The sequence below is a fragment of the Hydra viridissima genome, unplaced genomic scaffold, assembly GCF_058129835.1.
Source record: "Hydra viridissima isolate aposymbiotic clone 2 unplaced genomic scaffold, HvirCarnegie_v1 scaffold_10, whole genome shotgun sequence".
NCBI lineage: Eukaryota > Metazoa > Cnidaria > Hydrozoa > Anthoathecata > Hydridae > Hydra > Hydra viridissima.
This window is the reverse complement of record NW_028324309.1, coordinates 9,448,781-9,476,188: the sequence shown is the minus strand read 5'-3', so window position 1 is coordinate 9,476,188 and position 27,408 is coordinate 9,448,781. Positions and strand designations below refer to the sequence as shown.

Sequence of the window (27,408 nt, the reverse complement as noted above, 5' to 3'; positions counted from 1 at the left end):
AATTCCATTTTTATTAACTTCAGAAAATTCTTTTTATCTTAAGATACTTTCGTAAAATATCTCCTTTATTCGTTATTATTCGTTATACATAAAAAACAAACGCGGATCCTTAACTACAATTAAATTATGTTATATTAATACGAATGAATAAAAACATGGCCAAAACATTACAACTCCATCGCGATAGGTAAAATGTCTAAACTCGCTAAATATATACCTAATATAATCTTAATAAATATTTAAATTTGCTATCTGTATAAATTTATACTTAAATATTTTAGGGTAAATATTTTTTTGTTTTTTAAAAAATGGGTTGTATTCTCAGCAAATATGAAGATGGTGATTCTTTCCCATATCAAGATATCAATAAAAAAAAAGAGGAAAGTCTTCCTATTGAAGTTGTAGAAAGTTCTCCGAGTAATGAGGATATTATAAATAACACATGGTTAGAAATAGATCAAAGTATTGCACAACTTAAACCTCTAGATTACAGCCAAACGCCAGGAGAAGTTAAAAAAAAAAATGGATGGAAAGTGATTAGATTATTTATTTCTTCAACATTTGCTGATTTTCATGAAGAAAGAGAAGTGCTCGTTAAAAAAGTATGTTTACATATTTCTTTCATTACTTGTGGGGCATTCTATGTTAATTAATCAGTTCTTGTAATCTCTATACTCAAAATTACTTCCTTTTTTTAAGTGGCTTTTGTCTTTTATATTATGAGAACTCTCTGAAATTATGGGTCATCAAATTTAATCGGCTTAAAAAAATTTTTTTTTTAATTTTGTTCTTCTAAATTTTATTTTTGTAGTTTTATTTGCTCTTAAAAAGTTGTAATCAAGTTTAAAAAAACAAACAAACTGTAGATTAAATATTATTAAACTAATTTCTTCATGTAATGACATGATTTAATTTACTCCAGTACAGTGAGGAAGTTCTAAAAAATAGCCTTTATGTCAAAGTAAAAGTTAAGTAGTAATTCTTAGTTTCAGAAAACTTGAAAAATCAGAAGATTGGCAAGAGTTAAAGATAAATCACCTAAACTAAATATATGAATTTAATTTTGTGTATTAATATTCAATAAATGATGCTAGGGGCACTGTAGCTTTCTTGCAGAAAACAGAACATTGCATTTTTAAATATTTACTCATCAAAAAATCTACAAAAGGTTTGCCCATAATTTATACTTAAAAAAATGCCTCAAATATGTTCATAAAAAACTGCTCAAACTGTATTTATAAAATTTCAACATTGTAGACCAAAGTGACAGACAGGTTAAAGTGTTTCCCTGATCTGATTTCTCTTTTTTAGTATTTTAAAACAAAATATTCTAAAAACGACTATATCTTATCCTATAAAAATTAAAGCACAAAATAAGAAAGTTTTATGTTAATTAGTTGTATTATAAGTCTGAATGTTGAAAAAATTATACTTTACAATATATACTTTAGTTTATGAATGTTAAGTTATAAAATATTTTAATCTAATTAATGTTTTTTGACGCAAATTCAACAACACTGGATTTTAGCCATTTTGCATAATATATGATTAATACTTTGTTTGTATATATTCCATATTTTTAAACTCATGACGAATAGCTTCTCCTGTTTGCTCACAGTAAATTCCTAGGTCACAGTCAGCAGAATGAAGAAAAGAAATTAAAAAACTTTGTAACGCTGACCTTGATACCCTCGAATGTGTCACCCACATGTCGAATCAAATCTGCATAAGACTTTTAAATTCCAGAACTGCAGTTTTGATGTTATCCCCTGCTACCATACCAAATGCTTTTGCTTGAAGGCATTTAAACTTTCTAAGACAGTTTACAATTAGTAATAAGTCATGCTTTCCATTACTTATAATATTTCTCTCAAGTATATCCACCAACTTCAGGAACTTATTTGCATTACTTCCATCAAATCCTATACCTTGGTATCCTTAAAACATGTAATTTGAGTGTAACCACTTCTCAAACAAAGGCCATGCGCTAAGTAGAAGCACTGCAAGTTTACTTACTATTCTCATTAGAGCATGGAACCAACTTCTCAAGAAGAGTTTCAGGATCTTCCTCATTGTACAAAAGTCTTGGATTTATAATATTTTTGAAGTGTGACATTTTTAACTTCTTCTTTCTATTAAGGGTAAAGTTGTTATGTGTTCATCCAAGGACTTAAGTGTTTTCTTGTTACCAGGCTCAAGAGTGATAAACAATTGTACATCCCAGCATGACTACTTATTTCGAAAACTTTATATCTTGTAAATTCAGAGGCTCAATAAGCTTCCAAAGATTATCTTTGGCTTTAGAAACCCTCTCTTTACTCCAGTATCATCAGGCTCTGAATCTGATGAGGTTTTTTCTTGGGAATTAAAATTATTTAAGGTAACCTTAAGGAATCCTTGACCTGAATCCATAGCTATCCTCAAAGTGGAGTCATGTGGATCTATTCCTCTCTCTGTAATGATGAGCTTTATAAGTGTAGATGTATCTCTTACATGAACCAATGTTCTAGTAATAACTTCTTCTCCATCCATGAACTCTTCTTCTTTAGTAGTATAAAATTCATCTATCTAGGTATAGAGAGCCTCAATTTTTTCAAAAATATTTCCTTTAATGCAAGTTTGAATTTCCATACTAGCTTTATATTTGGAATAAAAATTATTGGTTTGATTCTTTTTAAGCTCAAGAGATTTAACCAGCTCTGTAACAGTACCAAAGGACACCTGTTTCAGCTCAGTTCAGTAAGTTTTCTTGTCTGGAGTCCCTACCACAATGTTTAAAAAAGACCCTTGAAAAGCCAGCTGAAACTTCTGTCCTCTATAAATATATTCAGCCTCCATCCTTTGCTTAAGTATACCTGGTAACAGATGTTACTAAAAGTGTTTATTATTTGGATTTTTTAAATATATTCAGTAAGCTTGACTAAGGCTTCATGTTCTGAATACTTAAGTCCAAGCTGTTCTGCTGCTTTAATGAGGTTGTTAACAGCTCTGCTCTCTGTACAGATGTGAACCACTCCTTGCACTAAATATTTTTGTTTAAAAACAAAAAACAAAACCTATTATTTTTGTTTTAAAGCAAATAGATAAATATTTTATCCCAAAAAAAACTTTATTCTGTACAATCAATTTTATTATATGTAGCAATATAATATGAAAAAATAAAACAATAAAAGTATTGATGATAATAATATAATTCCAAAGCATGCAGCATATAGTCTGCAAGACTTTACATGTTTAGTAGCAGAATTGTTTGAAGCATCAATTTCATCAACTATGTGATTGATATTTGATGATCTTCTAAGATGTAATCTATCAATCTAAAATTAATTTGTTGGTCAGTAAGTGAAATTATTTTAGCATCCTATATGATCTTTTTTTATTATTATTATTAAATTTTATCCTATGAAAGCTTAAAAGTTAAATCTATTTGTAAATAAAACAAAGCATTAATTTAAATGCCATAATGCATGTTTACTTAAATGTACATTTAAGTGTGATGAGCTTTACTATATACTTGTAAGTCTAGATTGATAAAAACTAAACATTGATAAAACTAAAAGTTTTTTAATAACACATGTATTATTAAAAAAATTTCAGTTTTCTCAATTCCATATTTTTAGTGAAGAAAACGGGTTTGTAAATAAAACAAAGATTAACTAGAAAATAATAATAAATAGTAAAAGCAATAAAACATAGATTAACATAAATTTTATCTTGGATATCTTCTCTATCCAGTTTACCAGGTACTCCAACTTGTTCATGTCAAGGTCATACAGGTTTCTGAGATAATTGTTGCAAATAATCTTGGGATAGTTGGTTACTTCTGAACTACACTGGTTCCAAATGAAGGTTTTTATCTTTGTTTCAATTACTGGAGTTATGTTTTCACTTTTAGTTGACTTTTTACTGAACTTTGTAAGGCAAACAGCGCACGTTTTATGTAAACAGTCCGCCATTTTTTACACAATTTATTAATTTCATGGATTTTCAACCGAGTTTTTGCAAATTAACGGCTAAAATTAATTATTTTTAATTAACAATTTTATAGTTAAAAAGAGTTTTTTTTAACCATAGCAAAGTTTTGTTGACTTTGTCTAACCTCTTAAAAGTTTTAAATGTCATAAATGGTGTCTACTAATGTATACCTAACTTCTAATAATGAAAAATCAGACCCAGGGAACAACTTAACCTTGTGTTCACTCTGATTCATAGTGTTGAGGAAACTACATCAATTTCCACTCCCCATAGTTGCTTCTGAAAGTGTAATTACAGGTAAATGATTTTTTAAGCATTAAACTCAATGTAACTAACAAAAGTGATTTTGTTGTGCAACCTGAAAGAGTTGTATGCAACTTTTAAAAATAACTGTAAAAGTTTAGGTTTCAAAATATTGCTTATTAAAAACAAAATTTTGTGTAACTATAAAACAAATGGAACACACTTAGTTTGTGTTCACTAAAGCACTTTTTCTTGTCAGTGCAGCAAACATTCATAACTCTTACAAAGAACTGATGGATATAATTGCAAAATGAAGTTCAGTGATTCCAATTGAATAATTAGCAAATTCCAATAATTTCAAGAATGGCACCAAATTTTGTTATAAAAGAAACATTTCCTGGAATTGACTAAGGTGAATACTATTAAAAATATTATTTATTTGCTTCAAAAAAAATTGCAAGTAAATAAGTCAAACATGTTGTAAAGTCCCCAAAATGAGTAAATATGTGTTAATATAGTTTATATAAATGTATAATTATTTTAATAAATCTATAAACATGTTTAAGAAAATTCAATGTTCAAGGATCATAACTTTTGAACCAACTAGCTTTGATGGCCTGTAGTTTATTTGAGTTCACGGGATATAAACTGCAATATCTGGTTTAAAAAGATAATAATAATAATAAAGAAGAAGAAGAAATAGGTCTAAGTATGCAGGGATACAAACCCAAAAAGTAGATGATTTCAAACTGAATTCCTCTTGCTTAATTTAATTTTTCTGTCTTTTTTTATGTGTTTCTCTCTTATTTTTTTTTCCTATTACTTTTAGGTTGTACCTGAATTGCGTGAATGGTGTGAGAAACGACAAGTTCATTTAATTGAATGTGACTTGCGTTGGGGTGTTCCAAAGAATACAGACTCTCAAGACACAATCTCAACATGTTTAGACGAGGTATCACGTTGTATAAAAGAGACGGATGGTAAACCATTCTTCTTGAACATGTTAAGTGAAAGGTAAATACCACTGCAACTACCTTGAATTGTACTATTCAAATTAATTCATGAATGCTCTATAGTATTAAATACAAATATATTTATTTAGAAGTTTTGATGATAAAACATGTTAGAATTATCTACAGACAGCCAGAACCTTTGTGCAAAAATTGTTAAACCAGACCTTAAAATCTTAAAACATTTGATAATCTAGTTAAAATCAAAAAACATTTGTAATTTTCATTTTTTGATTGTTGATATTTGTTGGTTGTTAATAACTTTATATAAACCAAAAAGTCTTGTCATGCACCAGCCAAAGAAATCAATAAAACTTGAGAGCTGATTGTAATGTTTTTTCACACCACTGTAGTTTCTATTTGTAAAAGGAAATTTTTATCTTTATTTAATTAGGCCAAAACTAAAGTTGTGAAAATAAAAATCTTGGTTTACACTAAAAATAAAAAAAAAATAAAAAAAAAAAAAAAGAGAAAGATTTCAGAGATATGTCTCTTTTTCAATAGAGGTGTTTATTTACATTGATTAGAAGAAATAATTTAGTAGAGTGAGTGTTTTTTAAATATTTATTCTGGCGTAAATGTGCTATGTGATTTAAAAAGCATATTGTAGAGTTAGGTGCTACTAGAAATGTAATGCTTTTCAACTTTTAAATTAAAGTTTTTGTTTCATGTAAATTTTAACATTATTTAAATTGAATTTTGCCATAATAATAGTAAGGTTAAACCTTTTCATGTCACAGTATCTCCTTGATAGGGTTAGGTACCTTGTTGATGAAAGTTTTGAGCATTCATTATTTTGAATATTAGAAACACTAAGTAGTATCTATTAGATTTAAAATATCAAAAAAATATTCATTTATTTGCATTCTTTACCTCAGAATTTCACAATTAAAACATCTTTCATTTAAGTGACATTGTTAAGAGCAGATGAAGATTCAGTTGCTGGAATCTTCAAATATATATGGTTCTTTCTGATACCAAGATCTGTCAATAATATCAACTAATATGGCACAAGATTATAGTTGATCTTATGCATTTTATAAGGATTTTTAGGCCAAAATTGAAGCTAATTCAACTTAAGGACAAAACCTTTTCTCATTTTCATATTTTTTTCACTTATGAGTGAATATCAAGTCTTTTTATAAAAGGAAATAAATTTTTTTTTTAAGATTTTGTAAAATATTATTTTTTAATTTATTTATTATCAAAAATAAATAGTTTTTTTTATAAAATGTTTTAACTTAAAAAAATAATTAAGAAAGAGAAAATAATTATTGTAAAATAAGCTATCAATTTTTATCTAAAATTAGTTTGAGCGAGACAAAGCAAACACTGCTGTAAGCTGCCATAAAATGTTATAAAAATAGGAAGTTGCAATAAAACATTTACATAATCATATATTCTTTTATTCTTTGTTGTAGACCATCTCCTTCTTTGTTATAGACCATTTTTAGATGAGTTTTTATCTGTTTGAACTGTTTTGCTGTTATTGCAATTGCCCAAAATTATACTAATTTTAGGTATGGTTGGATCCCAAAGAAAAGTGATCTCTCTGATGAGTTAGTCTCATTATACAACTGGATCTTCCCCCTATCAATTACGCATATGGAAATACTGTGTGCAGCATTAAGGACAAATTCTCCAAATGCATTATTTATGATTCGAGATGAAGAATCATTGGCTGGAATGCCTGAGTCCTTTTTATCCTCATTTATAGATACACCAGAACTATCTAAATTAAGTCTCCAGGTATTCTGTTTATTCCAAATGAAACAGTCTTTTTATCGTTTCAATGAGATGTGATCATAACTGTAAAGATTTTTAACTTAATAAGCAAAAAGCCTAAAAATTCTGTAGAAACATAATCAATACTTTCCATATTTAAAATCTCTTAAAGATTTAAAATTTGCCAAAGCCTTTTACAGCATTCACTTAAAAATAGACCTCAGCATTCAGTTTATGATAAGATCTGAATTTTATGAACAAAATCATGAATCAATACAACAAACTTTTAAAAAACAAGTTTTAAGATCAAGAAGTTCTGCTTGTCATGGATTTATGTTTTGTAAATTCTGTTAAATCTTTACAATTAATTTTTTTACAGTAATTTTTAATACTTTAAGTTCTTTTTGGTTATTTTTCAAAATATTTCTCTCAAAAATGTTGTATTTTCAAGTATCTTTCAAAATTTACAGTATATTTTGATAATGGTTTCCTATTTTATACCATCTTTTAAATTTAAAAATAATAGTTGTTTTTATTTTTTAAATTAATAAATAGATTTATATTCATTTGTTTTTTAAAGATTGCTGATGTTTTTATTTCTAGAATAAAATAATTTTTATTATTCATCAGGTTTTTCTGCCTTTTTTTCAACAGCCTTTTCAACAGCCTTTCATCATCATCATCATCATCATCATCATCATCATCATCATCATCATCATCATCATCATCATCATCATCATCATCATCATCATCATCATCATCATCATCATCATCATCACAATAACCATGAATGGTGATTACTAATTGAGGATTACTAATATCAACTTCAACTTTATCACAGCTAAAATACCCTACTCAGATTCTCATACACAAGAGAGTCAATTCTGAGGACTTACTTTTAAAACCGGGTGAAACCACTTTAACAAGATTACACTTGCTGCACCAACAGTCAAATGTTTATGCTGATCTCACTGAAATGGAGGTTGAAATGAATGTAAAGGAAGAATCTCTAAAGGAGACAGTCCAAGTCTTGCAAGAGTTGAATGAAATAGAATGTAACTTTGAATTTGTTACTTTATTTAATTTCTTTATTGAATTTAATAGTAAGCTCAACTTTTGTCAAGGTATCACAAAATAATTTGAAAAAATCATTGTGCAATAGCATTTAACAGCACCTTGTTACTTTATTATTTTTATATACTAGTGTATTATACAAGGTGTCCCAAAATTTATGAACCTATTTATTTTTATTATAACTAAAAAAAAAGATACAAGTGTCTGAGATTAAATGCTGGATAAATTTGTGGCCTTTTTATCAAGATGTTCTTGGTCTATAGTTACTATTTTATTATGAATGTTTTGCTTGAGGTCATGCATATTTTGTTGGCTTATTAATGTACAGTTTTGGTAAATGTTTCAGAAAAACTTCCCTTAATGCTTTCATTGTTGTAAGAGCTGTGTAGACTGTGGCACCATCCTGTTGGAACTACATATTCTACAAACCTGCTTAGGTTGGGTTCCATAAAGTCCTGTATCATTATCATTTAATAATAACCATAAATATCATTGGATTTCCAACTTCAACAAATAATAGCCCCATAATGCATTAAACACTAGAAAAATTGTTATGTTAAATCGAAAAGTTTTATAGAAGAAATTTTAAAAGAGTTTTTTCTTCGTTAAACCTGGTAACATCGTTTTTTTGTTGATGAAACTACTTAGTTCAACTTTTTATTGATTAAACTATTTAGTTCAACTTAGTTTGAACCAACTGTATCTTATGAAAATACAGATGGATATTGGTTCAGAGTATTCTGTATAGGAATAACTTAGGGATACCTAGATGTAAGGAATTTTTTTTCAAATAATTTTCAGGTGCCTGCTGCACATTTTTTTCAATATTCAATTCTTTCCCATCTGTTTAAGTCAAGCCACTAACCATCAAATGCTGTAAGCGGTTAGTGCAGATTGTTGACTGGACTACGTTCAAAATGTTTTGAATAGAAAAGTGCATTAACTTTTTTTTTTTTTAAAAGTTCTATTTTTTTTTTATAATTTGTAAAAAAGATTAAAAATATAATAATAATAAAGTTATAATAAAAACAAATAGAGTAGAGAATCTGTGACCACCCTGTATTTATGTTAAAGGACAATATATATATATATATATATATATATATATATATATATATATATATATATATATATATATATATATATATATATATATATATATATATATATATATATATATATATATATATATATATATATGATTTTCCTCTTTTTTTCTTATAGCTCAATGAATACCACTGGCAAGTTCAATAAATTAAGAAAGAACTACTCACCCAAATTCAAATCTTAAAATTATCTATCAGACTTAAAAGCATCTGATGAGGTTCAAATTGTTTCTTCATAAGTGTTGACAGCAAATTTTATCAAGTAAGTCCATGGCAAAAAATATTACACCAGTTGCAACTAGCTGGAACTCCTACTTCAACAAATTGTAGTTGATTTGTAGGTATAATCACTTTTTTTATTAAGGGAGAACACTGGGCTTAACACCTGGCAAAACTCAAAAACTTTCTGCTATTTGCTAATTCCATTATACAGAAGGTGTTTCTATGAAAAAGTCCAACAACTTTTATCAAATTTACACAGCAAGTGTTAATAAACATCCTACTATTACTGACTTGCAATCCAACACAGGTTTTGACAAGTGTATGAACTTGATTGTTCCTTAGAAGAATTGATAAAGAGTATAAATACTACTCAACCTAATTCAAATATTGCAGAATCTCCTATTGGTTCTTAATAATTTGCCATATTTTAAAGTATCACTCAATAACATGAGAAAAGTAAAATAAAATTTTCTACTTTGATTTAGTTTTTATTTTAACAAGATAATAAGTAAAAGATAGTAAATAAAAGATAATAAATTAAAGGTAATAAGTAAAAGATAATTGGCACTCTAGGAAGTTTAATTGCAAAAAGTAGAATTTTTTGTGTGTAAATTTTTCCACCATTCTAAAATATCAAATTTATATCACTGAATTCTGAGGATAACCTAGACTTGATAGGATAGGTTAGGTTTAATGAATAAAAAGTAATTGAAATTTAGCTTTACCTTTTGTCTTTGAGCTGCAAGATAAAGACCTTGACTCCATGTAAGATATTTTCAACAATGCATTTGTTGATTTTTCAAATACAAGTTTTACTTTCCAAATATTAGTTAATTATCATATTTCTACCTTGAATACTTGTTTCAAAATTGACATTGTTAAGTGGGTTTAAATTTGGATAAATTTTGGCTTTCAAAAATATAAAGTCACTTAAAATTTTTAGCGATTACTTAAATTATCTCCATGCTTTTTAAAATAATTAAAGAGATAAGAGATTTTTTTATTTATCTTTATTTGGAATACATTGTATAACCAAAAAAAAATGATACTAATAATAATAAAATTTCATTTTGGTAATCAATCAAAAAAGAAAATCATGTCAAAAAAGTTACAATCACCAATCAAAAAAGGTCATGCTTTAATTCACTATTTTGCATGACTACAACATGCTTTTTTGCAGGCTCAAATATGTTTTGGCATAGATTCAATTAGATGCATGCATAAATCCTTTGAAATTTCATTCCAAATCATTTCTAGTGCAAGTTTCAAATGTGCAACGCTTTCAACATAATTGATAATTTCTTGTCCATTTATGACCTAATATTTTCGATAAGCTTCAGATCTGGTGATCATGCTTGACAGGGAAGAAGAAAAATATCTTGCCATTGAAGCCCTTCTTTCACTGAGTTGACATTATGTGTCATTGCCTCGTCTTATTGGAAAATCCAATTTTTACACCTTCCAAAAAATTATGTAGCAATAGTTAAAAACCTATTTTCCAAAGTTTTTTTTGTAATCACACTGGTTAATTCTCCCTATATAAATATTTTGAAATTGTATCCCCCTATGAGAAATGCATCCCATACACCTATTGAGCTGCCACTGCCTTGTACTCTTGGTATACAAAATCTTTCCTTATATTTCTCTGATACTAATTTTTTAAATGATAAATCTTCATTCATGATTAACCACCACAAAGTTTGATTCATCACTTATGTAATTCAACAATCTATCACCCTTTAAGATGTAAAAACTATAAAAATTTTAACTATCAAATTCTTTCAATTATCAATAATTACCTTATTTTTGGACAAAGGGAAGAAATTTAATAAAAACATTATTACAAAGAATTGTATTACAAAGTATAATAAAAGCAATAAATAATAAAAGTAATAATTAATAATGAAAATAATAAGTTATAAAAAGAATTTAATATAACCAAATTAGTTTAAACAATAACAGTAATTTAAAAAATTATAAAATAAAGTAAAAGTAATAGATAACAACAACAATTAAAAAAAACCCTGCCAGCACAAGGGCATTTTAGACCTCTACATCTAATACTTGCTTAGTAGAATGTTGTGGATCTTGTGTCCATAAGATTTAAACAAATCTTAACGTCTGGGCCTTACATTAGGCATGGAGGAGGGAGAGGAATGGATAATTTTGACAAGAGGGATTACTTATTATTTGAATAAACCAGCATCTTAATGCTTGAAAAGCAAAAAAAAAAAAAAAAAAAAGCACAGCAGTTGTATATATTTTAAAAAATTAAACAGGACAATTGCAAATAATTCAATAAACTTAAAAATGTAATAAAAATAATAAACAACAATTTTAAAAGTTAAAAAAAAAAATGCAATCAAAATGATAAACAATAATAACAAATAATAAAAAAAACTTTTCAAGAGCAAAAGAAATAGATTCAGATGGAGAGTCAGAAGAATCAGAATCAATTTCAAGTAGTGCCTCATTTAAAACAGAAAGTTCAGATTCAGACTCATAAGCTGTTGATGTAGCTGGATTTGAAGCATCTAGTCAATGAGAGATGAATGCAACTTTTGACTTATAACATTATTAGCATCTTTAAGTTTTTTTAACATAAAAGTTATGGCAACATCGACTGTAAACAAATTAGCATCCCGATGGCAAAGGACCTCGACTGTTGCTTTAACTGGGACTAGCGCATTAATGATAGCAGATACAGTTTTAATCTCATTATTAGATAAAGCGAAAGGTTCACCTTCCGGTATACTTGTCTATTAATGGCTTTTGTATACAATTTTTTAATAAATAGATGTGTTGAACCATTGACAAAAGACTGTTCCATCTTGTTTTGCAGTCTTTTATTAGAGTTATTTGCTTCCCAAATTCAGCCGCACCATACTTCTGCAAGATATCTTTTTTTTTTTGGTGATTGTCTTAACATAACTATTAGTTTTCGTACCTTTTTGATCACTGGACCACAACTTACCTAAGTAGCATCACATTGGTTTCCTCAATGCCTATTATGACTTGCATCAAGATTAACCAATTCATTGTTGTCAGAAAAATCAGCATCCTCACAAGAGTTATTCTCTGAAAAATCGTCTTCTATATCTGCTTGTTTGTCTTCATCAAACTGCTGATCTATTTCTCTTTTGATATAGTACTTCAAAAATGACCAGTTACACACCATAGGCAAAACTTAACTGTTGATTTATAGGTAATATTCTCCCAACTTTTTCATCACACTTGCTCCGTCAGTCATAATACCAGCAATATCTTTTTACAAATCAAGTCCATGTTGTGCAAGCTTACACTTATCTGCAGACATTGATCCTGTTGTATGAATTAAGCCTAAGCTCCAGAACTGACGATTTCATGTATGTAAATTAATATTCATGTGGCAATGATTATGCAGTGATTTCCATTATGCAGTGATGTCCATATTCATGTGGCAATGATTATGCAGTGATGTCCATCAAAAGATAAAGGAAATCTTTTCCTACACCGAATTCCGGTTTTTTTTTATGTTTCAGTAATTTAAAAATCCTTTTTTTTTTTGCTGTAATCTACAACCATTTTACGCACAGTGTTGACTATCTTTGGTAAACTTCTGAATCCTGTAGCTGTAACATCTGCAGGTGTATCACTAGAACGGCATATAACATTGAATGAAATCCCATCAAGGCCTGTTGATCGTGCAAGTATAGCAGGAATTGATTTTTTTCTCACTCCAATATCAGAAAATAATTGGTTAACGTTTTGGTTTTTTTGTTGGTGGTTCATCTCATATGTTTGCTGAAATAGTAGCTGGTGTGAGGTTAATTTTATGGACGGAAAGTAAGTGCGTATGGAGATCTCTTGTTGAGCCACTTCCAGCTTTTAAAATCTTTTTGCAGTCAGTGTACTTACACATAGCTGTCTGCCCTTTTTCTTCTTGAAAGAAATGTTTCCAAACAGTAGAATTACTTTTTTTGTCATATTCCATGTAAGAAACCATTATAATTTAATAAAATTTACTGTTCAAATAACCAGCAATTTTAATTTAATTAAAACTAGTACTATAAAATAGTCACAAACAGATAACCTCTTTTCAAAATAAAAATTGTAAGAAACTTGAATAAATGCAAATAAGCACCAACAAATTTTAAGAATGTAATTGCAATCCTATTTCAGTTATTATAATAAATCCTATTCAATTATTCAAAAACATAATTGCAAGAATTTTGAATTTGTAAAGTTAGAATTTGATTGCAATCGAATGAAAAAAAGTAATTCAGGAATTTTCAATATGAAAATAGTCAAATCTCAACCAAAGAAATTTTAATTTAAAAATGTTCAACCAAAAATGGTTTTAAAAAAAAATCTCAGGATTAAATACTTAATCCCGGGATCTCAGGATTCCCAACCCTAATGATAAGTAATAACAACAATAATATAATAATACTTATGTAATAATACTAATATAATAATGCTAATATAATATGTTAAGAATATTATGTTATAACAAAAGCAATAAAAAAATAAGTAACAATAAAAGTAAATAATAAAAGAAATTTAATAATATAGCCAAGATAATTTTAAAATGTAAAAAAAATAAACAATAACAATTATGAATTTAAAAAAATATGCAATAAAAATAATAGGTAACAAGGATAATAATACAAATAATTTAAAATTATATCAAAAGCAATAAACAATAAAGATAACAAAAAGTTATAATAATAAACAAAAAAAGAATTAGAAAATAAACAGTAAAAAAGGTAACTGATAAAAGATTTAAAATGATAAAAATACCACAAAATTAAAAATCATTTAAAATAATTACAAAAAGTTCAGTTCTTTCTTTCTTCAGTAAAATTTTTACAAGTTTTATATTGAATTAGCTATTAATTTAGTTATTTCTAAAATAAATTGTTTAAAATAAAAGCATATTTACCAATTATATCTCTCTAAACTTGAGACAGCTGATCAAAGTAAAACTTTTATCTGCTTTTTGTACCATCTTTTTGACCTGGTGCATTCTTCAGCTTAACCATCAACACACTCTCTTGTATTAGATTCTTTCATACCAGGAAATAGTATTTTGAAAATAAACCGCCTTAGTCAAAACAAGTTTAGTTTCAAGAAGAGAAGCTATATGTAGAGGTTGAGATGTACTGAACCTGAAATAAAATAACAGATTACTGCATGTTTGATCATGCAGAGTTGAATGTGATAAAACTGGGTTAAATTACCTGTTGGCCACTGGGAATCATGACTGAGAGCATGTTAGTTCTCTTAAATTTTGTGATGATTTAGTGACTTTTGATGGTGAAAGAACAAAAATGAAGATGGCAAAGTTGTTAATTTGGTTTTGAGAGGAGCAGAAGACATTAGAAATAAAATGCCTTAAAAAAAAAAATCATGCATTCATAATAAATGAAATATGTATATGTTGTAAAACTTGAAGCAACTGATGTTTCATTAGAGGTCAATATATTATCAACAACAAAACTACACTCATCTTCAAGTTCATCTTTAGAACCAGAGTCTGATAGTTTACACACTTCAATCTCTAACAGAAGTATACTTTAAAAAAAAAAAAAAAAAAAAAACATTACTGAGTTTAAATCTTACCTAGACACAAACAATAAATTTGCAAGTTGAAAGCAGCAACTGTTAAGACATGCCATAAATGTTTAAAGACCTATCAAGTCTAAACTGTTTCCACTGTAAACTTGGTGAAAAATTGTATCTCTGTCACTTGGTCAATTATCAGTTTAAAGCAATAACATCTAAAATGAGAAAAGCTCCAATCAAAAGGCAATATTAGGGGGATTGCAACGATTACAAATAATCCAAATGTTATTGTAGCTTATTGCATTTTCAAAAGTTTAAAATGATCAGAAAACTGTTACTATGGAAAACATAATTTAACTTAATTATTAAAATTCCAAAATGATTAGATAAAATTGAGCAAGTTGAAATTGGTTAGATTTTCAATAGCCCTAGTGTTTTGTTAGCTCTGATTATGATATGTACTGATTATGATATTGATTTTACTCTTTGCTATTCAAAATCAAATTACTTAATTGTTGCCATTTTCACTGTTTAAATAATTCACTTAGCATACTTTTTTGAACATCAAGATGCTGTTTTCCACTCCTCATTCAAATCAATAATCCCTCTCATCAAGACCATGCCCTCTTTCTCCTTCTCCTCCTTCTCCTCCTTCTCATCCTCCTCCTCCTTCTCATCCTTCTCCTCCCTCTTCCCCTACCTCTCTTCCTCTCCCTACCTGTCCCCTCCCTTCCCTCTCCCCCTCCCCCTCCCCCTCCCCCTCCCCTAATCTTAAAAATACAGTCTGAATGGTATGTTTGCTAAAATCCTATAGGCAATAGATCTACAACATTAAAAAAGGGAGTTTGCATAACAAGCTTGACTTTCAATTACTCAAAGGTTTTATAAGCTATGATTATGATATATATTCTAATTGCTATTGATTTTTTTTTTATTATTATTATTTAAAATCAAATTACTTGATTGTTGACTTTTTCATTATTTCTTAAATAATTCGCTAAACAACCTTTGCCATTGACATGCTATTAAAATTATGAACCAAAAGGTTTTAAATTCAATGAGAAAGTAAATAGTCACAAAATTAGAGTTAAAAAATTAAGAATAAATTTTTAAAATAGCAATGCACTTAAAAGTCATCTTTAAAAGTAAAATGTTACTTTGTTATAACAAAAAAAGGCGTCTTAACTGCATCTTTAAAACGGATTTGTATTAGATGTCTTCCCAGAGACCAAATTCAGAGATCTTTAAGAGGTCTAAAATGTGCTTGCACTAGCATGAACCTTGACTGTTGAGGTTTAACTTATTTCATTTTATTTGTTTAAAGATGTAAATTAGAAGTATGAGAAATGTATACGAGTTTCAGATGAATAATTCAGTTATACATTTTATTAGATTAGCAAAGGAATTCTGCTGCACATCAATCTACATGCTTCAATGCCTATCCACTTTTTTCTTTGTCTACAGACAGATATTCTGCCAATTTTTCTGTAGATTGGCAGAGTATCTGTCTGTTTACAGACAGATATTCTGCCAATCTACAGAAAAAAATCTGCCCTTAATTTTCTGCCTCAAGAAATAAGCATCACATTCTCCCAAAAAAAATAAATAAAAAAAATTTGGTCATAAAATCTAACATTGAGCATTATTGTGCAACTAACTTTTATTATCATCTGATCATTTTTTTAAGGGAAACTCTGATGTTTGATCATAAGATCCTATTTACCAAACTTGTGCTGGAATAGCAATAAAAAGAAAAAAGGTTTTTGGTTTCTTGAAAAAAGTGGATAGGCATTGAAGCATGTAGATTGATGTGCAGCAGAATTCCTTTGCTAATCTAATAAAATGTATAACTGAATTATTCATCTGAAACTCGTATACATTTCTCATACTTCTAATTTACATCATTAAACAAATAAAATGAATTAAGTTAAACCTCAACAGTCAAGGTTCATGCTAGTACAAGCACATTTTAGACCTCTTAAAGATCTCTGAATTCGGTAGAATCTGCAATCTCAAGCTCACTCTGGCCAATTCAAGCCAATAAGTACTCAAAAAAAAAAATGTCTGAAATGATTATGATTAAATTTGTTTGATAACTTTACAAGTTTGTATCTTTTAAAGATTAGATTTTTAAATAACATCTTAGTAAAATAGTTTTTTTAATTTTTTGATTTTATTGAATTTTATAAATATTTCAGAAGTATTAAAAAGTATTATTTTAAGAGTATGGTTTAAATATTTTGATATTATAAGGTATTATCAATTGAATACTGCAAAAAAAAACTCCAATTGTTTAAAACAAAACAAAACAAAAATTTAAAAAAGTAAACAGTAACCAGAGACCGAAAATTCGATATCAGTTATTGAAAATTCCAATAGTTTTAAATTTTAAAATGCTGAAAAACCCAATAAAATTTCAGTATGGCGTTGTGCCAATTTTTTATTGAGAGATATTTTTAATAGATATGCTTTAGTTAGTTGTTTTTTTTTAAAATCTGATTTCTTAATTTTTATGTGTTTTTTTTGTTTTGTTTTTTGTTTTAACAAAATTAAGAGTATATAAAAAAAAAAATTCTTTTAAAAAAATTTGATTTAATGGTTTTTTTTATTTTTATAAGATTTAATCTTTTAAATTCTTTTAAAATCAAAAGTTTATTGTAAACATGATACATGTAAACTGTTCAAAAAAATTAGTAGTAGTCACTTGTGATATTTAAGTCATTAAAATGTTGAAGTTGTTTTTATGAGAAATGTTGTAGTAAATTTTTGTTAGAGATTTAAATAACTGAATGATTTAAAGAGCTATAAAAGTTTGAAGTAATAAAAGTGCTGCCTTTTTTTATGTGCATCATTATTATTACTAAGAATGTCTATAGAATGAAAAATATGCATTCATGATACCTTCAAAGTGATTTTGTGTAAGGAATGAAAAAGATACTCTAGTTTTTTCTTTTCAGCGGCTCAAGCAAGAATTAAAGAAAAGGTTTCCAGACAAAACTTTTTCATATCGATCAAAAATATCTGGAGTTGATTCTTCAACAGGGCTTGAAAAGGTTCTATTTATTATTAATTTAAATATAGTTTACATTACACAGATAAGATGCATATTTATGGATTGGAAGGGTGCCAGACTTCAATATGTGACTGTTTTTCATATATATTGAATTCTAATACCCTCATAATGTGTTCCATTTATAAAAATAGAATTGTGTGAAAAAATTCATAACTATTGCTTAATTAGGGGTGGTCTTTCAGATTTACAAATTTAAATAAATGCATAATTAGTTCACTAAGTGACCAACACCACTGATTAAAGTAATATCAGTATTAATTCCAGAGCAACATAAAGGATGGCATTAAATATTTATTTACAGTTATTTCAAATATACTAAACTAATAGTTACTTGAATAGTGTTGGCAATTTGTTTGGCAAAATGTTTCCTTAGCTCAATAGTTAATAATTAATTGAACTTGTGCTAGCTACAAATTTTCTTTTAGTACAGTCAAGGAACTGCTTGCAATTGTCATTGACAGTTTGTAGCAAAATTTAAATTGTTATTAATTGTTGCTAAATTTCTTGTTGAAATTCTGTAGACCACCTGATAAATTGATGTATATAATCTATAAATGTAGTTTTTATGGAACAGTGTATAACTGGACTCCATACTTTAATTGAAGTTAAGCAAATAGACAAAAAGGGATGAACACTTACTTTTAATAATGTTTGCTTTATCCTTTTATGAAGAAATTGTTCAAATTGAAGTCAGTAATTTCTTAACACACCCTTTTTAATGTGTTTTCTTTTTGTTTTGATGCCAAACATCTTTCAAATTTCTGCTTTTTGTTATAACTGCAAAATAACCTGCTCCTAATTGTGTATAAGCTACACCCTCAGTATCAAAGTACTTTAAATCATATTTTGTCATTTTGTAGGACAATCTGATTTTTTCTTTTAACTTTTTAATAGACCTTTATATGGGATCTGCTAGTGTTTTTTTTATGCATCTATTTATTGAATCTTTAGAATGAGTTATCTAGAAAATAACATTTTTGGTTAATAGAGCTAAGGCTTTGTATAAAAAGATATAATTGGATTTGTATTAGCAAAATTTAGTTTTATATAAGATTGTTTCAGCTAATGTTCCTGTTTTCAAGTTTTAAGTTAAACTTAGATCACAAGTTAAGGGTTCTATATGCATTTTATATTCATTATTACCACAAATATTTTTAACAATTTTTTGGGTCATCAAAGTATTGTCAGGTGTCTCACAAAATAGCTGATAGAATAAATTTCACTTGAATGATTTAGAATACTTTCCAGATTTACTCAGCATAAAATAAAAGCTTCATATTAGATTTTTTCCTTTTAGTTGCATTTTGAAGAATTGGATGAATTTGCTTCAGTGATTACAAGATATTATAAAGAGCGTATTGAGGAATATGCTCCCTTGGTTGAAGAACTAGCTGATCATTCCATGTTTCAACAAGATGTTTTTATACAAAAGAAGGGTATTTGTAAAAATTTTAAAATAAAAAGAAGATAAAAAGAAGTTCTTTAAATCTTTGATTGTAAAAAGAACTTAAAAGTTTTAAAGATCTTTAATCTCTCTATTATTTTATATTGTTAAATATTATCAGATAGAAAAAAAATCTGTTATTAGGTAGAAAAAAAAGTTAAAGATTTTTAATATCTTGTTTAGGTTCACTGTTGGTAGGTAGAAAAAATGAAATTAGAAATATCTTGCAATTTTTAAAAAGTGAGAAAAAGTGCATGCTTGTAATTGCTGAGCAAGGCAATGGGAAGTCTTCATTGATAGCAGCTACTGTTCTAGAACTCTCTCAGGTTTCAGCCTTGTTTAAATTGTACTTTTTATGAAAACTATCAAGTTTTGACAATTTTCACTTTCTAAATGTAAATTATTATCAGCTGCTGTTCTCATGTAGCTTATGAGCAAGTTTTAAGTGAGAATTTTTATTTCTCTTTAGGAAAATGTACCTTGTTTGTACAATTTTTCATCTTCCACACCTGGTTCTACTGAGTCTTTACAAGTAATGTTGCATTTCATACATCAACTTTCTACTCTTCTGAATAAGCCTTTTCCAAAAGACATAGAAGGTTATGAAAACATTTTAAAAGCTTTCCATAACTTACTTAGAGAAATGTGTAGCAAGCAAAATGGTTTCACTATTGTCCTTGATGCTGTTAACCAATTTGAAGATGAAGCTGGTCTTTCTTGTTCTTGGTTACCTAAACCTAGTGAGGATTTAGATATTCATTACATCATCAGCTGCACACCTGAATTTGGAGATGGCTACAATTCAATTAAACAAAAGTTTGAAAATTTGAATGAGACCATGTATTTGACTGGTTTTACCACAGAACATCAGGTTGAGCTTGTACATTTACTATTTAGCCGCTATAACAAAAAGTTAGATCCTGAACAACTAAGTTTACTTGTTTCATGTGATGGTGCATCTTCACCTCTTTGGCTGGCTCTGGCATGTGAAGAACTAAGAGTGTTTGGAGTATTTGAAAAAGTAACTGAAAGGATTAAAGAGCTTCCAAGTAAATAATATTCATCATTTTATGCCATTAATTGCAAAGTAAATCAATTGTTTATTTGATAACTTTTTTTATTTGAGAGAAAATGCATACTTTAGTAGATATTTGAAGGGAGCACAAAACAAAATGTTTTTGTATAGTGCATATACCATGAAAAAAAGCTAACAATATTGGAAATGCCACATATACTATAGTAAATGTTAAATATGATCTGATGAATGTAAACTACATTTTCATGTCATGTACAGAAATACTTTTTTCTCTCTGTAGGTTCAATAGAAGGCTTGATATCTTTTATATTTAAAAGAATAATTGCTGAAGATGAAACAACTAAAGTTGAAAAAGTGTGTAATTTAAATCATTATAAAAAAAATGAAAAGAAAACTTTTCAACAAAAGTTCAAAATATGTGTAAATTTAAATCATAAAAAGAGAAGATAAAAAAAAACTTCACATAACATTACTTTTAGACGCTCTGCTTACTGGCTTGTTCAGCTCACAATCTGGCAGAAATGGAACTATTGCATTTGCTTGGAGATGAAAATGGGCAACCTTTGCCAATGTCACTGTGGATTAAAATTAGAAGACAAATTAAATCATTTTTACTTAACACTGGAAGTGAAGAATGTGAATTTTATTCGTTCTTTCATTCTTCTGCAAAGAAGGTAGTTGAAACAAGTATTTCTAATTCTGGGAAATTATATTTTCTGCCTTTTTGTGCTAGCTTATGTTTAGTATTTTCGTGCTTTAGAATGGTTATAGTTATTAAGTATTTATTCTTTAAATTATCCGTGTACTAAATTTTAAGATTGTACTCGTTTATTGATTTTAAATTTTTTTTTAAAACACTTAAGTGTCTATGTAGTATCCAGATTTTAGAAAAATTTATATTTATTATGTTAGATGATAGTTTTATGCAAGATTAGAAGAGGTAGTTTATGTTCAAGTAGATTTGTCAGAATTAACCACTGCACATGTTTCATTGTCAGACATCATCTAAAGTTATCACTTTTAACCGAAAGTTATGTAAATCGATCTTGATCAAAATTCATATTCAATTTTTTTGAAGATTTGATTTTAAGATATTTTTAAGACATTAACCATAAAATTAAAAGAATTTTAAACGCCTAACTTTTATAAGTTTTATTAATATTACATTTTATAAATTTTATAACATATTTTCGTCTAAAATTTAAATGTCTTTTGTAATACTTTCTAAGGTGATTTTTCAAACCTTACTGTGCGATGAGAGCAACGTTAAAGGTCATCATAAAGAACTTGGTGAGTTCTTTTTAACGCATGGCACAAATGACTATCGAACAGCATCCTCTATAGTGTTTCATTTTAAAAAAGCTCAGATGAATGAGGAAATTATAGGATTTTTACGCAAAGATGGAAGAAGTTCACATATAACAGATGTTGAAAGGAGTCGAATATTTTCTGTAAGTAATAATTGAATTGAGTGACATAATTCCAGTTATTAATTTTTGGTTTTTTTTATTGCTCTGGATATTGCGTTTAAAGTTTACATAAAGTTCATTAAAAAAAAAATTTTTTTCAGGACATAAGATGTACTAACTTCATCAATCCAGGAAATAATCCATTTAAGTTTCCAGTTCGTTGCTGTAACATTTGCTGCTCGCGAACAAAAATCCTTTCGCAGAATCCGCTTCCGACAAAAAATATATGCATTGTTTGCGGTGGTTTTTGTCCATGGAAAAATAACGAAAGTCAAGCATTTTTATGTCAGCAACACAAGCAGCTCGCTGCCCCTGATACAGACAAATGTTATTTGTGTGGAAGAGTCATTTTTCTTAAACAATCTCCTGGCGTGGCCCTGTTTGAGATATGCTATTGCTGCAGTATGTGCTCTGTTAAAAAACGATGCATTGCGCTATCTCGAAAATAAGTTTATTACTAAATTTTCGATTTACCTTCACGTTTTTTTAGTAATGATGTAAAATTGGCTATGATCGATTTTTGTGTATTTAACCCAAAATTTTTTTAGTTTTGTAAAACAATTTCATAAAACTGTTTAAAAGAAAAAAAAATTATTTGCTAGGTCAGTAGGAATGATTAGCAAACTCGTTTTTAGTTCAATTAGGCTTTCGCTAAAATATTTAAACTCGACATTTTTATTTACGAGTTTAATTTAGTTCTAAAAGTTTATCCTTTCTCATTACTTTTAATAAAGATCGAAACAAACAAAAGGTTGTAAACCTTAAACTGAAACAAAAAGTTTCTGCTTTTTAAGTTGCATATAAAGTAAAGAACTTCAAAATACACTACTAATTTTTATCGATTTTTTTATTAGGTCGAATGTTTAAAATACTGAACGTAAATATTAGGGTTATAACCAGATCTTCGACTCAAATTCCTGAAAAGTAACGTTATTTGCCTCAAATACATTAATATTTGCATCAAATATATTTGAAAGAAATGCTTCTACCGAAGAAATTTGACTCAGAAGTTTTCACTACCGCTTTGTTTCTTTTAAATTTGAGTCGAAACTATTTCCCCATTTAATTAAGTGAAATCAACGATGATTGTTGCGATCAAAAGAAGAAACTTCCAGATATCCAATGAAGTTAAAAAATTATGGAATTAAGATCAAGCAATGCAAACAAAGCTTGCAAGGTGCTTATGGCTTACGATAAAAATGTCTTAGGAGAGGAAAATATGATGCCCTAAATAACTCTTTGGTATGAGGAAAGTTAATGGTCAATATATATCCACTGGAGACAAATAACTTCTACAAGTAGAAAGTAAAGAAAAGTAGCGTATTTAACAGGTCTAGTTACTAATACTATGACAATCAAAATGACTTCAAGATCTTGTCATAAAAATTGAAACCTTACAAAAAGCACTTATTTCAGAATTACTGAAAGCAATCCATACTCAATTGACTGATTGACAAGATTAAGTGGGATTTTTGAAATATTTTCAACACCTTTTGAGATTTTTAGATTGATCGAAACCGAGCGTTTATTGAGCTATTGTCATATGTTGACACAAAGTTAGGGTAGGGTGGGATAATCTGAGCCTATTTTTGCCTCTTTCTGACTGATTTAAAAAAATCAATGTTTAAGTATCGGCTTTCTGACAAAAGATGTCTTAAAAACATGATTGGACATCCTACTAAACAAATTTAACAAAAAACTATTACTTAAAATACTAACAATATGTCTGGGGAGCCTTTATTTGAAGATGCCTATATAGACCCACATTACCCCACTACGTGGGATAATGTGGGTCTACCCTAAAATATTGATAGTTCTGGTTTAAAAGACTGCTACTTATGAAAAGTCTGACATACATTCTATATGCACGCACTTTTTTATAGAATATATACAAGGTTTTCATTTTAAAAAGTAGTCTTAAGATATTTTTTATTGAAAAAGAAAGTGTATACATACACAGCACAACAATAAAAATTAAAAACTCGGAGAAATAAAATTAAAAAAATGGTGATTTAAAACAGAAATGATAATGTTTTAATAAAGTGTTTATAAAAAATAACTATTTTTTTGATCACTGCACTTTTATGCTAACATTCATCCCATTTAAGGCACTTAGTTCTTTTTGGGTATTTTTTTGATACTTCAGTACTCGGCGTAGTTAAGGCGAGTGAGTAAAATTTTATCTGAGAATTCCAACAAAATTCCTAACTTTGACAACCTATAACTTAGGTTTTGAATAAAATGAAATAAGTTTGAATTCGATATTTTTTATGAAAACTATATCTGCTTGTGTTTAATTAAAAAAAAAAAAAAAAAAGGGAATGTGTAATTTTGTAAAGTGTATATTTGAGGTATTTTGCGATTTTGCTCTGTCGGTTTGCATCAAATTTACGTAAACGAAACTACAAAATATCCTTAATTTGGACATGATTATAGATTAAAAGAGCTAGAACATTTATAAAGTGTTTAAAGCTGATAATTTTACAAAAAACATGCTATTTTTACTCAAAACTACTTTTACCCACTTATTAAGTAAAAGTACTCAAAAAAATGAGATGCTGGGAATTGTAGCTCTTTTTCTTCTATTTTCTCAATGAACTTTCTATTGTTTAAACTTTTTTTTATAAAGCTTTTATATAGATACTTAAACCATATGTATTCAAGGCTGTATTGCCCAAATAAACGTGTTTTTGCAATAAAATATCTAATGGTTTATTGCAGACCAAATATTTGCCGGAAATATCTCGATTGTTTAAACTAATAACCGACTGACGGCAGTTTTTTGAAAAGCACCTTAACTACGCTGAGTAGAGGTAATAGTTTTTTTTGTACATTTTTTTTTTTTAACTTGGTTTTTTCCCTCTCTGACTTCTTGTTCTCGAGTAACCGTCGTTTGACTTTCTCATTTGTAAGGAGTTCTCCACATTTTGCTGGTGGGGCATTCCACGTCGAGTGGAACCACTTTTTGGTCAAATTCGACATCACCGACTCGGATTTTGAAAAAAATTGGCTCACATGTTGGGCATATGGACAGAAGAAAAACTTTTAAATTTTTTTGACTAAGGTCAATTATTTCCTGATATATGACCTTTCAAAGTTTTGACCTTTTCATTTGACCTTGGTTATTTAAAACGTCATAACTTTTTTGCTATTATACTTAGGAAGTTGATTTTGGTGGCAAACAGAAGCTCTTGCATAAATGAATAACTTTGGGTCTATACAAAAAAGTGATAAGTTTAATAGAAAAAAGTCATTGGTCATTTGGTTATTTGACCTTTGACCCTGGTTGATGGCAAAGGTCAAAGGTCATAAATTTTTTTTACACATTGCTTTTTTTATTGTGGATGCCCCATGAAAAAATCTTTTTGGGATTCCCATAAACAGCTTTGGGATTAATATTAAAGTATAAGTAGGTTCTAAAAATTTAATATTTAAATACTTCATAATTATACAGTATTTTAAGGTAATTTATTGAACATAGGCCCTAGGTTATATAATAGCTACATATACCAAATATACTATAATTTGGTGATACCTGGCCTATATATATATATATATATATATATATATATATATATATATATATATATATAAACTGTCATAAAAATTTTTCAAAAAAGATACTGTGATGATGGCTGCAATAAATATAGTTCCTTTTATCATTAAAAGCATTTTTTTATATAAAAAGATTTTTGTGGGATGTGTCTGAGTACTGCCGAATTTTATCTTTATCTTTATAATATATTATACTATAAAATGAATAAAATACTTCCATGAAAGTTACACCAATTTTTTAATTTATTCTACTTAGGTCGTTAGGAAAGTTCGTAGAACTTCATCTACAAAGATACAATGAGACAGGAAATAATTAAATTTATATATATCATTTTAAACTGTGTTTAATTATGAACATTTTAAGTACTTGTTGAAATATTTTGAATGTTTATTAAAAAAGTTATTTAAATTTTATTATATACGTTTAAAAGAAAAAATTTAAAAATGGAAAAATTTGAATATTGAGCATATATTAAAACCCGTGCTCTACTTGGAGTTTCAGCACAAGCCATAACCGATGAGTTGGTTTTAGTTAATGGTGACCAAGCTCCAAAATATAGTACAATTGCCAAGTGGGCTTCTTTATTTAAAGATAGTAGAGAGAGTCTCGAAGATGATCCTCGCTCAGGGCACCCTCAAACCAAATATACAGCTGAGAATATTAAACATGTGCAAGCCATTATTGAAGAAAATCCGCATGCAGCACATAATATAATTGAAGCCCTGTCATCGATTAATCGTTTTACAATCAACAAAATTATTCACAACGCACTTAAAAAAAGAAAACTAACATCACGTTGGATACCCCACGAAGTAACCGATCAAAATCGCAAAAATAGAGTTGAGGCATGTAAAGAAAATTTAGCCCTTTTCAGAAACGGCCCATAGAGACTATGTGATATTATTACAGGGGATGAGTCGTGGTTTTGTTTGATACAAGTTGGACACAAGTCGGCTAACGCTAGTTGGGTCGGTGAAGGTGAAAGTCCAAGAACTATAGTAAGATGCGACAGGTTTCAGCCGAAAAACATGTTCTACATCTTCTTCAAAACAACAGGTGTTGTTCATTTGGGTTATGTTGAAAAGTGAGACACCATTACTAGCGAATATTCTATAAAAAATTGTTTTAAACCTGCGTCTTATCAATAAAAATTAATTGTTTCCACTTTTCCAAAGACCACCTAATTCTCTCCTTACCCCACCTTAATCATGTGATCCTATCTCTGACCGTTTGCATGTGTTTTTTAACAGCTGCATCAACACCAATGTTGCTTTTTATAAGTACTTGACGAAATTATAAGACTGTTTTCGCAAAATACTTATTTGACGAAATAAAAGACTGTTTTCACGCTCTGTAGTTTTTTTTAACCTTCCGGATCCTGCATGAGGTTGGATGCCACTTGCCGTTTTAAAGGTTTTAAGGATATTTCTGACGCAATTCTCTGAAATTTTTAATCTTCTTCTTGCTATTTCTTCTTGCTATCTTCTTGCTATTTCTCCGTTACTGATCATCGAGCCATCATTCATTCTAATTTTTTGTCATTTTGTTGCTTCGCTTGCAACTTTTTGACCCACTTCTGTGGATCTTAACTTTTAGATCTTATCAAAATATTTAAAAAGGCTGTAAATGTGACTAAACTGGTCATCATGAGCAATTTTATGCAACCTTTTATAGGAAATTTTCAAACTAACAGATAAATAAATGAACAATAATTGGTTTAAGAAAGTAGAATATAAATCAATTAAAAAGTTGGTGCGCCTATTTTTTTTAGAACATATTTTGGTATGTTTAATTTTATTACTTTGCTAAAACTAAATTAATAGAAAAAGTAACATAGCGAAATAAATAAGCAAAGACCTAAAACAGGCACTCGAAATTTCAAATTTCTCCATGATAATGCTCGACCCCATGTGACTCAAACCGTCACA

At 28.2% G+C, this 27,408-nt stretch overlaps 2 protein-coding genes and 1 pseudogene across 4 annotated transcripts; 2 read left to right on the top strand and 1 right to left on the bottom strand.

Moving 5' to 3' along the window:
• The first annotated feature begins 40 nt into the window (after positions 1–40).
• On the top strand, positions 41–22,543 carry LOC145181070 (telomerase protein component 1-like). 3 transcript variants are annotated; one of them, XM_090099866.1, is made up of 12 exons: positions 41–187; positions 326–602; positions 5,048–5,232; positions 6,749–6,977; positions 17,860–17,955; positions 19,273–19,411; positions 19,603–19,745; positions 19,889–20,468; positions 20,736–20,809; positions 20,935–21,129; positions 21,685–21,906; positions 22,026–22,543. In XM_090099866.1, the coding sequence occupies exons 1-12, from the start codon at positions 144–146 to the stop codon at positions 22,371–22,373; spliced, it is 2,532 nt and encodes an 843-aa protein (XP_089955992.1). In that variant the 5' UTR covers positions 41–143; the 3' UTR covers positions 22,374–22,543. The 3 variants fall into 3 exon arrangements, with proteins under 3 accessions (XP_089955992.1, XP_089955993.1, XP_089955995.1); XM_090099867.1 differs by having other exon boundaries at positions 70–187; positions 282–602; XM_090099869.1 differs by lacking the exons at positions 41–187; positions 326–602; positions 5,048–5,232; positions 6,749–6,977 and adding an exon at positions 9,252–9,395.
• Positions 1,484–4,120, bottom strand: LOC149883052 (uncharacterized; annotated as a pseudogene).
• Positions 22,544–23,646: 1,103 nt separating the features above from the next.
• LOC149883051 (protein GVQW3-like) lies at positions 23,647–26,367 on the top strand. The gene is made up of 2 exons (XM_090101003.1): positions 23,647–23,716; positions 25,946–26,367. The coding sequence occupies exons 1-2, from the start codon at positions 23,647–23,649 to the stop codon at positions 26,365–26,367; spliced, it is 492 nt and encodes a 163-aa protein (XP_089957129.1).
• Positions 26,368–27,408: the final 1,041 nt, after the last annotated feature.